We start from the raw sequence: 21,305 nt of genomic DNA, 5'->3' as shown, positions 1-21,305 counted from the left end.
TAAAAAAGACATTGCAACTTTTATCGCAATATTTTACAAAGGCACCCGTGATATTGGGCCGCAACAATCTCAAAAGAAGGCCGCGAAATCGTGGAGGGACTGCCCTTGTGTGTTTTTTAATGTGTTATGGTGCGCATTCACCAGTGTTTTTTTGTTGTTGTGGTGCACGTAGGCTACTCCTGATTTTGTCAGTCATCTCATCTCTTTTATGCTGTGTCTCTATGATCCTCTCCTGTCCTATTCATGGTAGCTTACTCGTGGACATTGTGCCGTCATCACGTGCTGTAGTAGGGGGGCTTGCCTTGATAATCCTGCATAGGGGCCTTGTTACGCCACTGCTGGAAATTTACTTCTGTTGATCCAGACTAGAGGAAAGTGTTTTTTTCTCCAGAATGATTAAGCAGAACATCACTTAGTGAGGCATGCATGCTGCTCATTAATCATCTCAGTTTGGCTCTTGGGAATTTTTGGCTTTTGATAATGTTAACGTTTCACCAAATTATCTCTCTTCTCAGCCATTAGCATTAACCCTATAGTGGTTGCCAGCTGTTTTATGGGCTGTTACAGCAACAATTTTTATACTTTTATACTTCTTTGGTAATCATTTTGAGGTGACAATTGTTTGCTGAAGTATTCTTTGTCCAGCAGCTGATGAGCAGTATAAGATGTAATTGTGGTTGGTGGCACAAATCAATCAGTCTGGAGAGAAACTGAACTAAACCCTGCCAACTGTGTCTTTAATTTTTCTAGCTACCAGAGGATGAGCTGCCATCTTTGGCCACAGCAGAAAGACAATGAGCTGTTATTATGAAATGTTGTTTCATTATTCTTATTGTAATAAGTTATATTGGAAATCTTATTGATTTTGTAGACATACAGAAATTCCTAATAATACTGGAAATGTGAGAAGGTTGTGACACCAACACAGGCATTAAATAATATGTGTCATTATGACATGTGACATTATAAATTATAAAGAGGCATTAAATCAAAGGTAATTGGGAAAATACCACTATTAAATAAAAACAGACTTTTAAAAAACCACATTTTGAAATAAACATGTCAATACTAAAAGTGTAATAGCCTAAATAAAACTTCAATATGCGTTGAGTTTCTTTTTAGACATTATTGTTTCATTTATATATTATGCACAATGTATTCGTATGAATATTCACTTAATAGTTACGTGTTAAGGTATTTACTATTGAACACTTTCGGGCTCCAAACTATACAGTCAGAGAAATAACTTAAATCTAAAATATACCCATCAAAGTGCGGGTGTGGATGCGCGACGGTTCGTGCAGGAGTGAGAGGAAGCGGGGGGAACTTACCAAATGACACGTCAAAAAAGGTCAGACCAAACCCACACCATCAACTATTAAATGCACGCCCTGTATTTCTGTGGGTTTCATTACTGAGCATTAAGTGCTCCCGCGCTTTTACGCAGAGCTGCCGGGAGCCTCCGAGCGCACGCACAGTCTCCAGTATGGCTCTCCGCTACTCCCAAACACTCCCTGCGGTTGTGCTGCTGATACTGGCGATAGTCGGGATTCTGCTGGTGGTCCATCCTGCTAAAAACATGGAGACACCACCTGAATACATGGTAATGAAAAGAATTATCATAGGCTATGCATCATCTTATAATTGGCAGGTTACATGTATAGTTTTTTTCAAAAGATGCGGATTGTTCTACTGTATTATCATTACATTAATTAAGTTTGTTTTTAGTCATACTGTTTCCTCCCGTTTTAATTAATGTTGCTCTGTACAGCACCTTGTTACCATGGTTTTGAAAGGTATAATTAAGTTTACATACTTACTTACGAAAATTAAAATGTTTGCATTGCCTTGTAATTTTCCTTTGGCTGAAGGTGGGGCAGTCTGACTTTGTTATGAGAACAGGGGAGGGTCTTTTGTTCTCATCCTAGATTTATATTATATTGCAGTCTTTCTTTGCAATATACTGCACATCTCTTACTTGCACCATTGTTCATAATGCTTTGTCATATGCAGAAGACGCCTTGTGCATCAGGGATTTAGAATGTGGGCTATAGGTTGTGCACCTTAGAAGTTCCATTATTAAGATAATAAAGTTTAAATTGTTAAATTGGGGTTAAATGAAATACTGTTATACTATTTTAACATGTTGTCGGGAGGGTGTTGCACATTCTTTAGTCAAGAGAAGGGCTCAAAGAAAACATAACCCCAGGGAGGGACTTGTGAAACATATATGCGAAATAATAAGGTTCAGCCTCGGTCACCACCCCAATCATTTTTGGTGTAGTATGTTAAAATCATAGACTGTAAAAAATAATTGACTAAGCTTCTAGGTCTGAAAAGTGAAGCCAAGTCTTCTTCAAAACAGCATGTTTGTTCATTTAGTAAATTATTTTCCCATTTCTTTTTAAAATAGACGATAAAGCAGGGGATGCTTTAGGGGCACGTTGTTGTTGTTGTTGTTGTTTTTTTTACAGTTACAGTTAAAACACTGACTATTTAAATGGATTCCCTAACTCTGGGTTACATATAATGTCACCACCCACAACTAGGCTACATTAAAACATAGTGAATTTACAAGTAGCTTGTTCGATTAGAACACAAGTTCAAATATGTGTTTCTCTTGTTACTGTTGCTGAAAAACCTCTCAGCTGTTGTGTCATCATCATAGACAATGGTCAGTTTTGAACGTCATGTGTCCTGATTTTAACTTGCTCAGCTGTCTGTGTGTTTGCTGAATTCTCAAAATGAAACACGCAGCTCTTACCACTTTGCGTGATAGTTGCTAAGCTCAACGGATTCAAAGGTGTGTTTTAGGGAGGAAGCGATGCAAAGCACCACCGAGCAGACAAGACAAGAAAGAAACAGACAAAGAGTGCGAGATAAAAGAAGCTGTTTGTGTTTTATTTGAGATTTTTTTCTGAGAACATTATTCATGTGCTCATCCTTTTGTTAATGTTGCTGAAATATATTTGAAAAGAACTTGGTCTCATTCTGCCTTATGCTGCCTTTGCCTACAGAAGAGCGTGATGCTTTGAAGTTGTCATTGCAAAAGACCACAAAGACAGACAAAGTCAACATTGCAGAATGAGTTAAGACACCACAATACATAACAACATAACCCAGGGCTCTATAGCAAATCAGTTAATCTGTACATTTAGTCTCATGAAAGTATGTGTTTGCAAAAACAATGAGTTCAACCAAAAAAGGTGATAATCTAAAAGAATATGTACAGAAGTTGCAAAATTGTCAGTTGGAGGTCTAGCCACATCCTGTCTATTGCCCAGAAACAGAAGGTGCAAACTAAAGAGAACAAGCCTACGCAAGTTGTACAACACAGAGTAGTTACAACTACTAATACAAATACATCACTAAATCAAATGTAACACCAATTTGGTTTTTACAGGTGTAGTCAGTGAACCTATGTTATCAGAGGGGCTGTGAGGTATGTCCAGTCTTGTATAAAGTACTCGAAAGCAATACTTGAGAAAAAGTATGAGTATCTTACCAAAAAATGACTTTGGTAAAAGTCAAAGTCACCTTTTACAATATGACTTGAGTAAAAGTCTTAAAGTATCTGATATTTACTGTACTTAACCCTCTGTGGACAAAAGACACACCGGCAAGTCCAAGCGATGTGTGACAACAGTCCTACTCAAAAAGCGATATTACATTTTTTTATTTCAGACATTTATTTACTATTTTATTCATATATTACACTACTTTTGTGAACCTAATACTTTTGTAAACTCATTTCAAGCACCAAAACAATTAAAGTGATGGTTCGGAGTAATTCACCCTAGGGTCCTTTGCACCATGACCTCGAGCCAAACACCCCCCCAGAAGCTTTTTTCACCTGGGTCTAACATTGGGATAGTTAGCTAGAGTAGCGTTAGCCGCTGAATAGCTTAGCGCAGGAGCTAATGGACCCACGTTTGTATCTCTTAAATGACCCCACTAAAAATGCCCGAAATGATACCAAAGGTCTACACTAGTATATATAGGTTATGCACTCATAAAACGATGGATTGGAAAGTTTGTAAGTACACCAGAAGTTTATATAAATAACACTTGCCTGCTGGCTTCTGCTCTCTGCTGTTGTTGTTGCTGCTGTGAGACGAGTGCTTAGGGACATCTACAAATTACAAAACCGAAGAGATGCAACAAAAATATTTTTTTATTTAACTTATTTTTTAAAGTAAGTGCTGTAATATAACTAGCAGGAGACAAGTAATAATTGATGTAAGTTTGGAGACATTACCTTAGTTAATCATTAAATTAATACATATTTTTGTTGTATCTCTTTTCGGTGTAGTAATTTATAGACGGCCCTAAGCACTCGTCTAACTGCAGGTAGCAGCAGCAGCAGCAGCAGCAACAGCAACAGAGAGCAGAAGAGAGCAGGCAAGTGTTCATAAACTTCTGGTGTACTTACAAACTTTCCAATCCATCGTTTTATGAGAGCATAACCCATATATACTAGTGTAGACCTTTGGTACATATTCGGGCATTATTGGCTGGGGTCATTTAAGAGATACAAACGTGGGTCCATAAGCCCGTGTTAAGCTACTCAGCGGCTAACGCTACTCACGCTTAACTACGCCCAGTGTTAGACCCAGGTGAAAAAATTTTCTGGGGTTTGTGCGAATCATGTTGCAAAGACCGGTGAATTAGACCTCGAACCATCACTTTAAGGGTGGGTAAGTTTTCACAGTAGACTTGAGCTATTTCCGCTTTAGAGCCAAATTATCTATTTATACATTGATGTGGAACATTTTGGGGCGTTACTATACAGAAAGCTGAGTTTGTTCTGAACATTTTGATATGAAACACATGGGGATCAGGTTATATGCAAAAAACCTTAAAGGAGAATTCAAGAAGATATCTAAAAATGCCCTTAGACCTCAGAGGGTTAAGCCTTTAATAGTAAAGCATCTCATAGTAAAGCATAATATTCAGGGTTTCCACACATCCTAAAACATAAAATTCAAAGTCTGACATTAACATAAAGAAAAACAGAAACAGAATTTTAATTTTCTTTGTGAGGAAGAATCTTCCACTCCAACGCACAAAAACATTTCTTGCAACTACAGAAACAGGTGTGTAACGTTATCTTCATCACCACCCCGTTCACCGCTATCATCGGGGTAATCGTCGTCTGTTATTGTGGGGTCTATATCCACAACGTTCCCAGTGTTTCCTCTATGTTGATTGGCAAGTGGCGGTACGCCACGGTTAGACTTCTCCCGCCACGGTATCAGAAATATATACACAAAAAGCCGTCTATCAGCAGTTATTGTAAAGAGCGCGTCGACGGAGAATAGCACAGACACGCGCTTCACAACGCGAGTGGGCACGCGCGCCACTCGGAGAAAAGGGAGAAAGAAAAAAGAGACAGGCTGTCCGGAGGACCCGGTTGAGATGGCATGTGTGCATTCTTGACAACTGTAAGTCGTATAACTTATATTGTCAGTACATTTAAGCCTGTATTAGTCTATAGTTCTTGCACATTTTAGTTTCACCTTCACCTGCTAGCTAAATTGCACGTGGCTGTTGATTCAATACATCGCCCTTGATATCATATCATGGCATAGGCCTAGTAGGCTAAACCGTGATTATTTCATACATTCATGAAACATATTGGGGGAAATTCATTCAATATAATCCACAGCCAAATAACAATTACAAGTATGCTATTTGAACATTTATAACCTAACCTAACCTGGCAGGCACTGCCTCCGATTTGGTGTCTGCTGCGGTGCGCAGCGCAGCTCGGACCGTGCGCCGCTGCCCTTTTTTTCCTCCATAAACTCCGCTCTCAGCTGTGTGCAATGATTCCAGCCAGTTGTAGCATGTATAAAGTTATATGAACAGGTAGACAGCTACCGTCTACGTGTAGGCGTACTGCGCCTTTCACAGAGCGAGCGCCCGGTGCTTTTCTTCTGATTCCGAACCATCCACGCCGTAGCCTACGTTACCGACTCTGGCTTTGCCTTCGGCCCATCGGTGATGCCCACACTTGTTACTCGAGACCGCTAGTTACGTTTCTCTGACAGAGACTATGATTATTACTAAGCAACCAAGATGCATCTTCAACCACGCAAAAGATTAAAAACAAAACCGCGATAATCCGAGCGGTCAATATGACAGTGTATGGCCAAAATAGGTCAAAGTGATTGTATTTTCTTTGCCTTTTGTGTAATGTACAGTATATAAAAACTATTTTAAATGAAAATACAGACTCTTTTAGGAAAAGCCAGGTACCAGCAGGATTGTATTTTTTTATTTAGCAAAGTTATTACACATATAAATTTCAAAACGGTTCAAAATGACCGTCCTGGCCGTTCTAGTGTAACCCAGCCTTGGAGTTATTTTTCCAAAAGCCAAGAAAAATCAAATGCACACTGCAAGGCTGCCAACTTTGCCACTGAGGCAAATATGCAATTAGTTTCATTATGAATGGTTTCATACTATAGCCTACTTTGGGTTTTGGTTTCCCTATGAAGAATTTCTTGTCAAATTAATTTTGTAGACCTACAGTTCCTCAAAAATACAGTGCAATCAAAACGAAATCAAAATATGCCTCATTGTGCGTGAATAGAGGTGAATAAATATATTTGTTTGTGTTGCAGCGAAGTGTCAGTTCTGTTTAATACGTAAAACATTTGCTGGCCCCCCCGCTAATCTGTAATGTTGCCCAAGAAATGAAAACCTGCAGCTGATTGGACGAACGCGTCATGGCGGCCGTTCAGAATACGATCTCATATCTCGTACTAAAATAGTTCACTGAAACGTGTTTCTGAGAACATTTTAAGCGAGAAATAGGCCATGCAGTTGCTGAATCTGTCTTCATTTCAGCTCAACAAAAGGTCAGTTTAAAAGATTTTCCTCAGATTTTGAGAGACTCTAGTCACCTCATCACACCGAACAGATTTGAGTCACTGACCCTCGCCAGACCGTACACATGTTCCACCAAAACAAGTCCCACCCGAGGCTATTTTGCAGCAGCACCGGGGCTCCGTCCGGCGCTTAGCACCGCCCAAGATGATTGTGCACGTTTTTCTCTCATTTCGGAATGCTGTGTGGATTAACCAGACCCTCCTCCGCAGCGCTGTAGAGGAAGGTCTGGCAATGCGAGACATGTTGACGGCTGAGCCTGCACCAGGTGCTTCCATGATGCTATCAGTTATGCTTCCTTCTCTTCTTTTTTAGTTTTGGCCTTCGGTGTTCACGATAGGCAACAAACGTCACCAACTGAAATGGAGCGTGCATTAACTTACAATCTAGGAGAAATTATTCGCCAAACCTGCTTTTTTGCAGTCTAACAAATTTCGGTAACACTTTACTTGAAGGTATCTTCATAAGAGTGTACACACTGTCATGAACACATGACACCCTAACCCTAACCCTAACTCTAACCCTAACCATAACTTGTCATGACAAAAAACGAATGACACTTCAAAAAAAGCAGCATTATGTGATCCAATGATCTGTGGCCATAGGGGTGGTGATGGTGCAGTGGATATGACACATGCCTTTGGTGCGGGAGACCAGGGTTCGATTCCCACTGCGATACATCAACCAATGTGTCCCTGAGCAAGACACTTAACCCCTAGTTGCTCCAGAGGCGTGCGACCTCTGACGTATATAGCAATTGTAAGTTGCTTTGACATGACATGTAATCTGTCTGTTTCAGTATGGAATTGTTCTAGATGCAGGCTCATCCCACACCTCCATGTACATCTACAAATGGCCGGCTGACAAGCAAAATGGCACTGGTATTGTTACCCAGCACAGCGAGTGTAATGCACAAGGTAAGCTGCTCCCAGTGGGTGAGAAGGCTGGCATAATAAAGGCTGCATCACTGCTTTAAAATAAGGTTTGCCTGGTTGAGGCTTTAAAGACTGATACTGACAAGATTCAGGAAGTCCAGTCAGTATTTGATTGTCAAGCTAGTTGTGGTTAGCTTGCAGTCTGGAAGGAAGTACTGCTTGAGAGGTCTTGTTCAGGGCAAAGAAGTATTTTTAAAAAAAAGAAACCAGTATTCAGCATTTTCTTAGAACTATGTTCTTAAAGTGGAAACACCAACATGGGACAAACACACTCTCCCCTGAACACACAGATGAATCGTTAACACTTCATAATAACAGTACAAAATCATATAAGTAATTTTTAAACTGGTCTATGGGAAATGGGCGCTGCATATGCAGGAGGTTTTGTGGACTACTCCACCACACCTCACCAAAAACGCGGTCCACTGTTTCCTCAAGTCCACCGCGGTCGGAAAATAATATAATGTCAGGTTGTCATCTTCACCGGTGGATGTGCACCAAGAGACAGCACACACAAGTATGATGGCACAAAGAAATAGATAATAGATAGATAGATAGATAGATAGATAGATAGATAGATAGATAGATAGATAGATAGATAGATAGATAGATAGATAGATAGATAGCAAGGCAATGTAAAATATGAAAGGCTTGATATTAAGGAGAGATGAGTTGACTCAGAAAGAGACAGATTGAGCGGGAGCAGTGGTTTTGTTGCATGGTACAAGTGACGTGACTCGTACATTTTTATGCGATTGGTTCGCGGAATTTATTGCATAAAATTCGTAATAAATATCTGTGCATAACCACGCCCAATTAATAAAACCCAATACCAGGAAAGTTAAAGGGTAACTACCATTTTTTTTTTCAACCTGGACCCTATTTTCCTATGGTTTTGTGTCTAAGTAACTGATGTGAACAACAATCTTTGACATTGGTCCAGTAATAAGCAAGATCGCTGTAAGTAAGTTAGTTAATAGGGCAATTGTCCAGCTTGTCTTTACCTTCACAAAAGTGCCGTTTTGCCACTGACAGGCTCAGATTAATATTCTAAGTGTCTGACAACATTAGAAAACATAGGATAATAGGGTCCAGGTTGAAAGAAACGGTAGTTACCCTTTAACAGAAACTTAAATGACTATTTCGAATTTGGATTGAAACTAATTAGTAATACTTGTAGATACTTATTATTATGTATATAAGATCCTAAATGACATAGTTAGAAGGCTATTGTGGATTTGGGTTTCCAGTGGCTTTAACTAATGCATGACTCATGGTGATTTAATGCATGAATTACTGCAGGATGGATTTGTCAGGAATTCCTTTTGCTCACCATTAGCAAATAAAGTTACTACTTACTACTTTCTGGGCCTAGTTTACATTAACAGATCATCAATTGAGGAATGTTAATTCACAGTTATTTAATACATTAATTGATGCGATCAAGTTAACAATACCTATTCTCACGGAAATATAAAGCTTTTTTTTAATTATCAAACTGGTTGTCCAATGCAAACATTTACATGTTGCTGCACCAAACCAGAATCATCTAGCAGGTGCCAAATGACATATTAGAGGAGAAAAGACTAGAATTGAGAAAAAATTGCTTTATATTTCTATGAGAATAGTTACTGTTCTCCTTTCAGGAAGGTGGAGCAAATGCATCGGTCTGAAATAAACTTTCATGTATGTGGTATCCAGCTGATATGGCTGTATGAAGTCACTGTGAATTAACATTCCTTAATTGGTGATCTGAACATAAAGTCATAGTGACTTGATCCTTCATTGATACATTCTGCAGTAGTTAATGCATTTAATCATCATGAGTCATGCATTAGCTAAACATTACTTGAGTGTATGATTTGTACCCTTATTTTAAATCAGGGGTCTTCAACGTTTTTTAGGCCAGGGACCCCTTAGCTGAAAGAGAGACCGAGAGACCCCTTACTGCATATATTGTATACAATTGAGTAGATATTAAAGTAGATATTAAACTAAATATTAAAATAAATGGTTATTATACAGTATGTCATGTTTTAACATGTAACATACATTTGGAAGGCACAGTGAATCCTTAAGCTTAAATGTTTGGCTATCATAGTGGCTACCTTACATATATAGTAAGCTTATCCTAAATAGGCCAATTTATCTTTGCTATTAATATGTTGGATTCATATTGATGTATATTTTGAGACATATTAAAATTTTTAAAGTAACTCTGAGGACCCCTTATGGGTCATGGACCCTCTGTTGAAGATCTCTGTGTTAATGTTAGGTCAGTCTAACCCTTAATTACCGTTACGGTTGATATAACCAAAACAAATATTTTTTCATTAACCTCTTGTGGTATCTAGCCAGGCAGTTCACTTTGGATTAATTTGCCCAAGTTTTGAGATCCATCCATCTCGGAAACTTAAAATTCATCATAATACAACTTGCGATGCTTTTACAGCAATAAAAAAATGACAATTAAAAATTAAATTTCCAACAATTCCATTCACCTCCATTAAAAATCTTAAGAGATATACAAAGATATATTTTCAAAACTAAGTAAGGGAGAAAATATGTTTATTTGTAATTTGCCTGAACCAATGCTTTAACTCCAGACTGCCCTGGTGGTAAAGACATTCTCACTTTCAGTTCCACAATGCCATCCTAAACTTATCCAATAACTATATCAGAATATTACAGACGCAATGTCAACACGCTATGTGTTGTGCAAGACATTTGTTCCTAAGTGCTCTACATCCTTACCAGATGCCAGTTGTTCCTTGTTTGTATTCAGAGTTTCCTTAGAAACCCTTAACTTCGCCTTTCTCCCAGTAAGTCATTCATCCTTAAAGACAGGGAAGTCCAGCTTTTGAGAAGGTCAGGCTTAGTGCTTTGTAAGCAGAACTGCTTTCTCTTCCTGACAAGGTGGAGGGATATCCAGCTATGCGGGTGTTCATGGTGGAGCAGCAGAAAGTCTGAAAGCCTGTATGGAACAAGCTGTGAAGGATATCCCCAAATCCAGGCACCACCAAACTCCACTCCAGCTGGGAGCTACGGCAGGCATGAGACTCTTGAAGTCAGTAGAAATTCCTATTAAGAAAGGATATTGCACCATTATTTATATCACATTTCTTATCAATTATGCATGAATGCACTAAAATGGATCTCCGGAGGAAATAAATATTGTTTCATTCCCTATTTAACTCTCACCACTTTTTAATAGCATAGTCAATGCCACAGAGACCCAGCGGTTACTGAAAGAAGTGGAAAACAAACTGCGGTCTTACCCTTTCAAATTCAAAGAGGCAACCATCCTGAGTGGACAAGAGGAGGGGGCGTACGGCTGGGTCACAGTCAACTACTTACTTGAAAACTTTGTCAAGGTGAGCTCTCTGACTTTTCTGTTCAACATATAGAAAGTCACAGAGGAAAGAACCCTGTTAAATTAAAACCCCTTTGTGGAGGAATTGAAAGTGCCTGACTTGTGCAAGACATGCGTTGTAACGACAGAAGTAGCCAAGGAACAGTGGCCAGGATGTGCTGATCTGGGAGGCAAAGGTGATACAAATTTCTGCATGTGCGTTGCAATGCTGTGAAATAGGACATTGGTGTACGTCGACACGCATCAACCCATGATGCTTTTCAAGATGTTGTCGCCATGTGGTTTTATATAGAAAACAATGTGCAGGTGTTTTGATGAGCATCAAATGTTGCTGGTTTGAGTCAGTGGCGGTTCTAGACAAATTTTACTAGGGGGGCCAAGGAGGGGCCAGTGTTTAACCAGGGGGGCACATAAAAAAATGGCAACAAATTATATTTAAAGATTATAAACTTTATTTTACTTTAAAATCATATAAACATTTATTTTGTACAAGAATGAGTGCAGGTGCAAGAGAGGTAGGGCAATAAAAAATTAAAAACGTCTACATGCATAGGAATATGTAGAGTCCATCATGACAGAATACTCGAGCCATGGATGAAGATTAGACCAGTTTGGCCTGAAGCTCCGTCTTCTGTCCCCCATCAAAATGGTTGGGAATATATTCAAGTTGGGCTGTACTGGTACATCATTCTTGGACTTGCTGATATCTGTAGAAAGATGGACAGTAAACATAGGGCACAACTACAACATTTGTTTACTTACAGTGGTATGCATGAGTTTAGACACCCATGCTAAAGTTAACTAAAAAGAGGAATAAAAAAAAAAAATCATTTGGAAATTGATCTTAATGCCTTTTGCCAAAAAAAAAAAAAAGGAAAAATCCAACCTTTAAGGACACCAATTTTCTTTGTGAATGAATAATGACGTAAATAAATAAATGTTCTTCCTTAAAATACAGGGGGCATAAGTCAGTACACCCCTATGTTAAATTCCCATAGAGGCAGGCAGATGTTTACTTTTAAAGACCAGTTATTTCATGGATCCAGGATACTATGCATCCTGATGAAGTTCCCTTGGCCTTTGGAATTAAAATAGCCCCACATCATCACATACCCCCACATCATCACATACCCTTCACCATACCCCCCACATCATCACATACCCTTCACCATACCCCCCACATCATCACATACCCTTCACCATACCCCCCACATCATCACATACCCTTCACCATACCCCCACATCATCACATACCCTTCACCATACCCCCACATCATCACATACCCTTCACCCTCATACATCATCACATACCCTTCACCATACCCCCCACATCATCACATACCCTTCACCATACCTAGAGATTGGCATGGTTTTATTAGCATTGATATAGATCTAATTTCATTTAGCTATTAGGCTAACTAAAAACAGAAAACCATGACAATCTTTAGGTATGGTGAAGGGTATGTGATGATGTGGGGGGTATGGTGAAGGGTATGTGATGATGTGGGGGGGCTATTTTAATTCCAAAGGCCAAGGGAACTTTATCAGGATGCATAGTATCCTGGATCCATGAAATAACTGGCCTTTAAAAGTAAACATCTGCCTGCCTCTATGGGAATTTAACATAGGGGTGTGTATACTTATGCCCCCTGTATTTTAAGGATGAACATTTATTTATTTACGTCATTATTCATTCACAAAGAAAATTGGAGGATGGATTTTCCTAATTTTTTTCTTTAACTAAGATCAATTTCCAAAAGAATATTTTTTAATTCCTCTTTTTAGTAAACTTTAGCATGGGTTTCTAAACGTATGAATACCACTGTATGCATGTATATCTGCATGTATTTCAAAATGTAGACCAAGTATTTACTTAAAAAAAGGAAACCAAGCCACATTGACACAAAAAAATAATTTACAGCAGAAAGCAGCATTTTAAGGACACACAGTAGGCCTACAATGAAATAGTAATTGCACTGCTTTGCAAAAGCTGTAAGAACCTTCTTCATCACAAACCTGATGGTGCAGTACTTGATCCACTTGCTGTCCCCCTGGCTGTTCTCTCTCTGTCCCTGTATGTTTTCATCCTCCTCACCCTCTTCTTCATCCTCCTCACCCTCTGGAATTTCCCTCTCTGTGTCAGAGCCCTCACTTTCATCACATGCCCTCTCTCCAACCTCCACCGACTCCTCTGGCTCTCCCTCTTCCTGCTCCAACACCTTGATTTGTTTCTCTCACTGCTGTTTTTCTCACTTTGTCGTTTACTGGGGCAGAAAAAGACGCTATATCCCTTCCTCGTTTCATGATAACTATTAGAAGAAGAAAAACGTAGGGGTAAGCATTACATTTGGTTGCCTAACCATCCCTCCCTACTTAACACGGGCAGATAGCCTGTTGATTACTTTACTCAAATGTATTTGTTATTGCAATGCAACAGCCAAGACGGATGAAGTTACGTGGTTTACATCACAACATTGTGTAGACCTAGCAAGGATACTGACATTTGGATATTCACTTCTGCTTCGATGAGTTTGCTTAAATATGATTAAGTTCTAAACATATCGAGACCAGACATTTACAAACTTGATTTCATGATCAGTGTGAGGAACAAAAGGAACACGATTATGTGCAAGAACAACAAGTCACTTACAGATGAAATTGATTTGCTTACCTTCGACTCTTGCAACAGGAGAAATCGGAGCTCCTCTCTCCAAGAGTAGTGTCTCATTCAACGAGCAGCACCACATGTGGGCGTGGAAGGCAGGCTACAGTGTTTGGGTGCGCCGCTCTAATTTACCCGTGTGGAACGTTGCGTCGCACATTAGTTCCGCTTTTGGCGCTCGCGTGTAAAATCATAATAAATCAATAATCTTTTTATTTGGTCAGCACGGGGGGGCCACAGGGGTGGCCAGGGACATTTCTAGGGAGGCACTGGCCTCCCTAGGCCTCCGTGTAGAACCGCCACTGGTTGGAGTTGCTCTTAAAGGTGGTGGTTTGCTCAAAAACAGGGGCGCAGCAGAGAATTCTGGGCCCTGTAGAAAGGCATTCTCCATGGGCCCCTCCCCGCATCCACACTCCTCACATGAGGGTGTGAGTTGTCCCCCCCCAAGACCGATTCCCCTGCTCAAAAATAAATAGTTTGTGGGATGTGTCGTCCAATCCCGTCCTCCCCAAACTGCTATCTTAGGGTCTGTCCCAAAAGCCCGACCTGAAGTATTTGCAAGTTGTCAAGTGCCTACATGAGTGACATATTTCTTTCAAATCATAGCATTATCTTAAAAACTTTCTTCAGGCAGAAACCTCGGACCTGAACCTGGCGCTTGGTGGGCGTCCACAGCGCTCAAGTGTCATTAAAAGATTTACCGTTTTTTTTCAACCTGGACCCTATTTTCCTATGTTTTTGTGTCTAAGTTAATAGGGCAATTGTCCAGTTTGTATTTACCTTCACAAAAGTGCTTGTTTTGCCGCTGACAGGCTCAGATTAATATTCTAAGTGTCTGACAACATTATGGAAAGGATTTCTAGGGAGGTCGTCTTATTGTTAAAGAGTTAAATGCTTTTTTTAAACATAAAAACATCCGCGAAATTGCGTTCGCTAAACCCACCAGACTCCATGTAAATAAACAGTAATTTTAGCATTGTAAATTACACTTCATTCAAAGACGACAGAAACAAAATAAAACTATGAAAAGCCGTTTTGGGTGTCTTCCCACTTTTCCAACAATCACAACTCCAGTTTTGGTTGAAATAAATACATAGTTTACCGATTTACATGTAAAAATATGTTGTGTCTATACACGCTAAAAGTATTGTTTTGAAGACTGGTGGGTTTAGCGACCTCAGAGCTGTTTCTGGTTCAACAGAAAGGTCTCAAAGAGGTTTTAAAACAGTCTATCTCTGTAGGGATCCTTTCCATAATGTTGTCACACACTTATAATAATCGGAGCCTTTTAGTGGCAAAAACAGCACCAAATTGATGCTGAACATTTGCCCCATAGGGTTACATTGCAGCCCGGTCTGTGGCTGCAGGTTACAGCGTTCACGCTTAATACTGGACAAGTTTCAAAGATTGTTGGTCCAAGTTAAAAAAAACGGTAGTTACCCTTTAAGACCACAAGCACATGGAAGTTTGATAGGGTGCATTATCACCCAAAGTGGACTGTTGTTTTGCACTTGGACACCTGGTACAGATCCTTAGGTTAGCACTAAACACAAAGTAGCCTACAGCTGAGGCTGAAGGGAATGGGAAATTTTACACAATGGTGGAGCTAATTAAAAAAAGTCAAAGGATCACCAACATCATTAGGATTCATCCTCAGGGAACCATGGCTATTTATATAAAATTCCATGGCAATGCATCAGCTGTGTCACTCTGAACCGCAGTGATGGACCGACTGACAGACTGTGACCAACGGATATTGCTATGAATTCATGTTGGTTGCATGGCTAACAAACACAATTCCACACAGAGGGGTTTTAAAAGTGTCAGTGTTTTTGAGTGGATGTTCCCCACAGAGTAAACTCTGCTCAGAATTGGAATATTTCTATTGTCCTACATCAATTCAAACTGTTACGTCTTAACGTGTCCTTTCTTGCCATTCAGTATGATTTTGTCGGGCGTTGGCTGAATCCCGGCAGAGCGACAATTGGAGCATTGGATTTAGGCGGAGCTTCCACACAGATCACTTTTGAGACCTCGGAAAAGGTGGAGGACAAGGATAATGCGATGGAGCTAAAGCTTTATGGACAAACCTACAGAATATACACCCAGAGCTTCCTATGCTACGGCCAAGACCAGTTCCTGCGGAGACTGCTGGCTCATCTTATCATGGTACTGTTAAAAAAAGTTATAAGCCTAACAGTTACATGGCTGTTGTTGAGAAATATCAAGACTTTCATGATTTCTGCTTTAAGGATTCTCTTTTCTCTCTGCCATCTGAGAGTCTTTCTGTAGTACAAGGATGTTTAATCCAGAGTGCTCTGGTTAAAGGGTGTATTCAACATTGACTACACCAACCTGCTGCACCAAACGTGCTCAAAGGAATAGTTTAGTTATATAGTTAGACATTTTGGAAAATAGGCTAACGCATTTTCTTGCAGAGAGTTAGATGAGAGGATCAATACAACTCTAATGTCTGCAGCCATTTAGGTTAGCTTAGCTTATCATAAAGACTGGCAATGGAGTACAGCTAGCCTGGCAGCTGGCACTGTCCGAAGAACAAAATCCACCTATCAACACCTGTACATTTCTGGCAGGTTCAAACTTCTCATCAAACTCTCGGCAAAATGCAAATTAAAGTATTTCCCAAAATTTCGAACATTTCAGAACATGATATTATATAAGTTGTGAAGTCATCTTCTTAAGTGCACCTTCTTTTTTTGGATTTGGGTTGGTTGTCATTCTAAAGGTAACCCCGTTAATTCTATTCTAAAAAGAGGTGGAGATAAAGCTGGCAATGTAAATATGTGCTTTTTACTGAAATACATACAAGTGTGATTGCACATACTGTATATACTACCAACCATTACAAAGTTCTGGCAATTTGTGAATGTTTCCCTATTCTACCATGTTCACTTGGAATTATACTTGTCATATGCTGCACTTTCCTTTCATATTTACCAGAATGTTTCAATTTTATCTTTTTTTGACTCTTTCAGACTGAAGGTGTGAAGCCTCAAGTGTCCAATCCCTGCTATCCACAACAGTTCAATACATCTATCAAGCTAGGGAAGGATGTCTTTGATTCTCCGTGTACTAAAAGCTACAGACCTGCCAAGTTTGACCCCCAGATGTCTGTATCAGTAGTGGGCACAGGAGATTACCAGAAATGCTTGGACAGCGTAAAAGAGATTTTCTCCTTCGACAACTGCTCTTATTCCAAGTGCTCCTTTGATGGAGTCTTCCAGCCCAACGTGAAAGGAAGCTTCATGGTGAGGGAGCCTTTTAGACAGACCTATAGCTGAAGCAGCAAAAGGTCCAATTCATTCTCAGTCAAAACATTTTGAAGCTCAAGCTTATGTCCAAAGTAGTTCCTCTTCTGGGATTGCTCCTTTGCCAACGGAAATTCCACCGGATTTCACTCATTTAGGCTGGATATCCGTTGCCTTGGGCCTTCTTTGTGTTGGCATTTTAAACTCCGGTGGATTTATGAGGACTTTGGTTAACTGCTCCTCAGATCCTTGCAGGGTAAATCCAGACAGCTAGCTAGACTATCTGTTGAATCTGAGTTTATAGTTGCACGACTAAAACAATCTTTGAATGTACACGTTAAACCAAAACAACTTCCTTCCCGAGGCTATTTCGCAGGCGATGTTACTCCGTACGGCGCTTAGTGCCGCCCAAGACGATTGTAACTGGTTTACAGAAATGCCAATAAACCAGAGCACGTTTTTCTCCCATCCTGGAATGCTCCGTGGACTCGCCAGACCCTCCACGCTGTGGAGGAAGGTCTGGCAATGCGAGACTATGTCCAAAGGAACTTTAAAAAAGTTCCACCCCATATTATTGTCCTACCCCATTCTCTTTTTTTAACATTCAGTGGTGTAATGGGGGGTACGCTGTGGCTTCCATCCATCCATTCCCCTACACGAAACTTGTGGGTCATGGAATGATAGCAATAATAGGGGAGTGTTCAACATTATCTTTAAAGACAGTGCTTTCCCCAGCTGTACAATATACAAAAGATAGAAAAGCACAACGCTCTCGCCAGATGAGTGACACTTTGTTCAGCTCATTTTCTATAACCGGTGGGTGGAATTAGCAAGCTAGTTATCCAATAAGCTACCAAACAAGCTAAGTAACTTTATAACTGCTAACATAGTGGACTTGTGGAGAAAAACATAATTTTGACTCAGTATCAGGCAGTTCTCAGTTCAGCATCATCTGTATTACAGAAAATAATCACTTAACGCAATGTTTAAAGTGAATAAAACAGCCTTGCCTGCCTAGCTACTTACTGACTTACTCTCTCCCACGAGTCCCACCAGAATTATGTGTACCATTAATGTAAAGGGAGAAACCAAGCAGTAGACCTAACCGGGGACTCAAAATGTTTCTAAACTTAGAATGAATTTTCGCCTTGTTTGTGTTTGTATTGTTTTAGTACTTGCACAATTATTTGAAGTATATATTATATACAATACACAGTGTGGTTTTAATGATATTTTTATGGGGGGGGACAACCCTCAGATGGGGTGGGTCCTGATCCCCCCGCCTCCCCTGCGATTTCCACCTATGTCTCTACTGTAGCACACTTTCAACTGGTTATTTGGGAGGGTTGCAAGTCCAATTTTTAAAGACATCTAGCTATTGTTCCTTTTGAATTTGAATTAACTTATTTTTTTTTTCAATTTCTTTATTTTTGAAAGGGGACAGTGAACATTAATCAACATTGAAACAATGTAAATGTTCCCGAGTTAGCTCAAAAGTGCTAATTTTCATCGGTAGTCCCCCAGCCAGATGTAAAACAGGCAGCCTTTAAAATTGTAAGTCACTTTATACAAAAGTGCCTGTGAAATGAATGTAAAATAATGGGGAAAAAAAGGGAAAGAAAGGCAGAAATCTGTCATGAGGGTCTAAACCTTCTAAAACATACTGTTTTCCAGTGTCTTTGTTTGAAAAATAATCTTTACCATCTCAGGACGATTGTGTAACTCTGGATTAACCCAGTGTCCCATCTTCCCTACAGGCATTCTCTGCCTTCTTCTTCGCTCACAGCTACATCACCAACCTCACCAGCATCCCTCTCACGTCCCCCAGTCGACTGGAGACGGCAATCCGACTCATCTGCAACATGACCATCTCAGAGGTACTCTTGAGAACACAGCTCTCTGAGCCCAGCACCTAATAAATGAGGATTCTCAAACATGTTCCTGTTTAAAACCAACAGATAGGCCAGTAGACTCTCATTTCAACCCAACGACCCCTGTGTCATCTGCTATACCATTGAATATTCTAGAAATGTCTACAGTGATTGTAGATAAGATCAAATTGATAGAGATTTGAATAACCTAATACAAATCTTAACCGACTGTATTTCCACCCATAGATGACTAAAAGGACAAATCAGAAAGAGAAACACATGAAGAATGTCTGCGCCGTCTCCAATTTCATCCAGGTCCTCTTACTGCAGGGCTACAAATTCAACGAGCAGTCCCTTCCGTCCATCTCTTTTCAGAAAAAGGTCAGAAGTAAAGGAAATAAATGAAACCTTTTTGTTAACCATTTGCAGGGATTTCAGTCTGTGTTCAAACTATTGATTCAGGTTAACACTGAAATCTATAGGCTTGTCCACGGTGTGCTTTCAGTGTGCTTTCAGTGGGTCCCCTCGTGTGTTTTTGCAGGCGGGAGGAGCATCTGTAGGCTGGGCTTTGGGGTACATGCTGCATCGGAGCAATTTGGTACCAGCAGAGGGACTGGGACTGATGAAGGCTCTCCCCCTAGGGCCCTGGGCTGGCATTCTCTTCCTCTTCATCGCCATCCTCCTCATTGCACTGGGATACCTACTCATGGTCTACAGACACACAAGAAATAAAGAAGCCATCATATAAGAGCAAGGGTGACACAGCTCCCAGCCCAACTCATATTCATCTTAGTGTGTAACTCTTTTAGAGAAAATGCTTCTTCTTTTTTAACTTTTTTTTTGCCCTATTGTTTGTTTTGATTGTTGTGCTTTTTAATACTCAGGGAGTACCAATGTAATTTTGTTGTAATACTGTTAAGAGTATTGCAATGACATTAAAGCTTCTTATGCCTTATGTACTCTATGTAAGTGAAATCAACAAAGCAGCCTTTTTTTTTGCTTGTGAAGACTCATGTCAGTGTGTGTAAAATTAAACTACAGAATAAACCATGTTTTTTGTAAGTGTTTCTAATTCGTTACATATTACACCTTCTTACGATGACCATATTAAAGAAGTTGGCTTTTTCTGTTTTCTTGCGACAGGAACAGCCCACATGTGCTTCAGAAGAGGCCTGATGCAATATTAACAAAAACAACTGCCTACAAATTCTGAAAGAAAAAATATTAACAAAGTAACAAAACCAAAATCATGTACATTCTAATGAGTTCTGAACTGTGATCATAGCAGTCTATGTGGAGGCAGATGTTTTAGTTTATTTTAGTTATTAATTTCAATCAGCTGAATAGATTTGTCACAGTTACGTCTTGTACGGCTAGTGGCATAACTACAGTAGGACTTTATGAGCAGATAGATGTTTATTGGCTCTAACATTTAATATCTTTACTGTATTCACTGGGGCTGGCTAAGACAATAGGTTCTAAAGATAATGTTGACTTAACTGTGTCTATTTTCGTTTCTCAGTGGCAAAAGGACTTATTGGTCACCATTAAGAGCAATTATTACACAGTTCCTAAATGCTTAAAGTAATTTGAAGCCACCAAACAACAATTAAACATTTCTATGGAATCCTGTTTATGATCCTTATAATTTCTAAACACGTTTATAACTATCATTCACAAAACACAAATACTCTTATGAATGACACATTTAAAGGTCAGGATTCAGACAAAACAATTACAAACAGCAACAAAAAAACAGGGAGGCTCTCTGACGTAGGAAGAGGATAGAGGTCGACAAGTTTAAAAGGAGCAGTGGGAAGAAATCAGGGAGGAGAAGAAGAAAAAATAATCCATTTCTAAATCACAGTGACGATAACAAAAATGACAAAAAGTCCACTTGGCTGGAATGTAACTGGGAGCAAGGGCAGTTTTGGAGTTTTGTGGGTTGAAACCATAGACTGTTAAATATTTTTCACAGTCTATGGTTGAAACATAAAGTCGCAAGTTGGATTAAGAACAAACTTGACAATGTCAAACTACTTAATATCAAAAGATTTTTTAGTTATTGTTGGATGTGTGTGTGTGCACTCAAAATTACTGAGTTTAGTTTAGTTAGGTGTCATGTTTCCCACTTAATAGATGAGTTCCAGTAAAGGGTGTTGTTGATGTCTTTCCATTTGATGAAAGTAGAATGTAGAGGAGTGGTAAAAAGTCATGTTTAGGATGAGTGACAGAGAAAGGTGTGAAAAAAGATCTGATATGTTGCATTTTAAATCAGAAAACTTGCCTGACAAAGTAACT

General features: G+C 39.6%; 1 protein-coding gene across 2 annotated transcripts; it reads left to right on the top strand.

Moving 5' to 3' along the window:
- The first annotated feature begins 1,421 nt into the window (after positions 1-1,421).
- On the top strand, positions 1,422-20,071 carry LOC120561416 (ectonucleoside triphosphate diphosphohydrolase 2-like). Of its 2 annotated transcripts, none has more exons than XM_039804527.1 (9): positions 1,422-1,603; positions 7,694-7,811; positions 10,746-10,896; positions 11,044-11,203; positions 15,806-16,033; positions 16,861-17,133; positions 18,891-19,010; positions 19,251-19,385; positions 19,546-20,071. In XM_039804527.1, the coding sequence occupies exons 1-9, from the start codon at positions 1,487-1,489 to the stop codon at positions 19,750-19,752; spliced, it is 1,509 nt and encodes a 502-aa protein (XP_039660461.1). In that variant the 5' UTR covers positions 1,422-1,486; the 3' UTR covers positions 19,753-20,071. The 2 variants fall into 2 exon arrangements, with proteins under 2 accessions (XP_039660461.1, XP_039660462.1); XM_039804528.1 differs by lacking the exon at positions 1,422-1,603 and adding an exon at positions 5,296-5,444.
- The last annotated feature ends 1,234 nt before the right edge of the window (positions 20,072-21,305 follow it).

This window comes from Perca fluviatilis, chromosome 6, assembly GCF_010015445.1.
Source record: "Perca fluviatilis chromosome 6, GENO_Pfluv_1.0, whole genome shotgun sequence".
Classification (NCBI taxonomy): Eukaryota; Metazoa; Chordata; class Actinopteri; order Perciformes; family Percidae; genus Perca; species Perca fluviatilis.
Note: the sequence above shows the minus strand (reverse complement) of the source record. Positions and strands in the feature narration are given on the sequence as shown.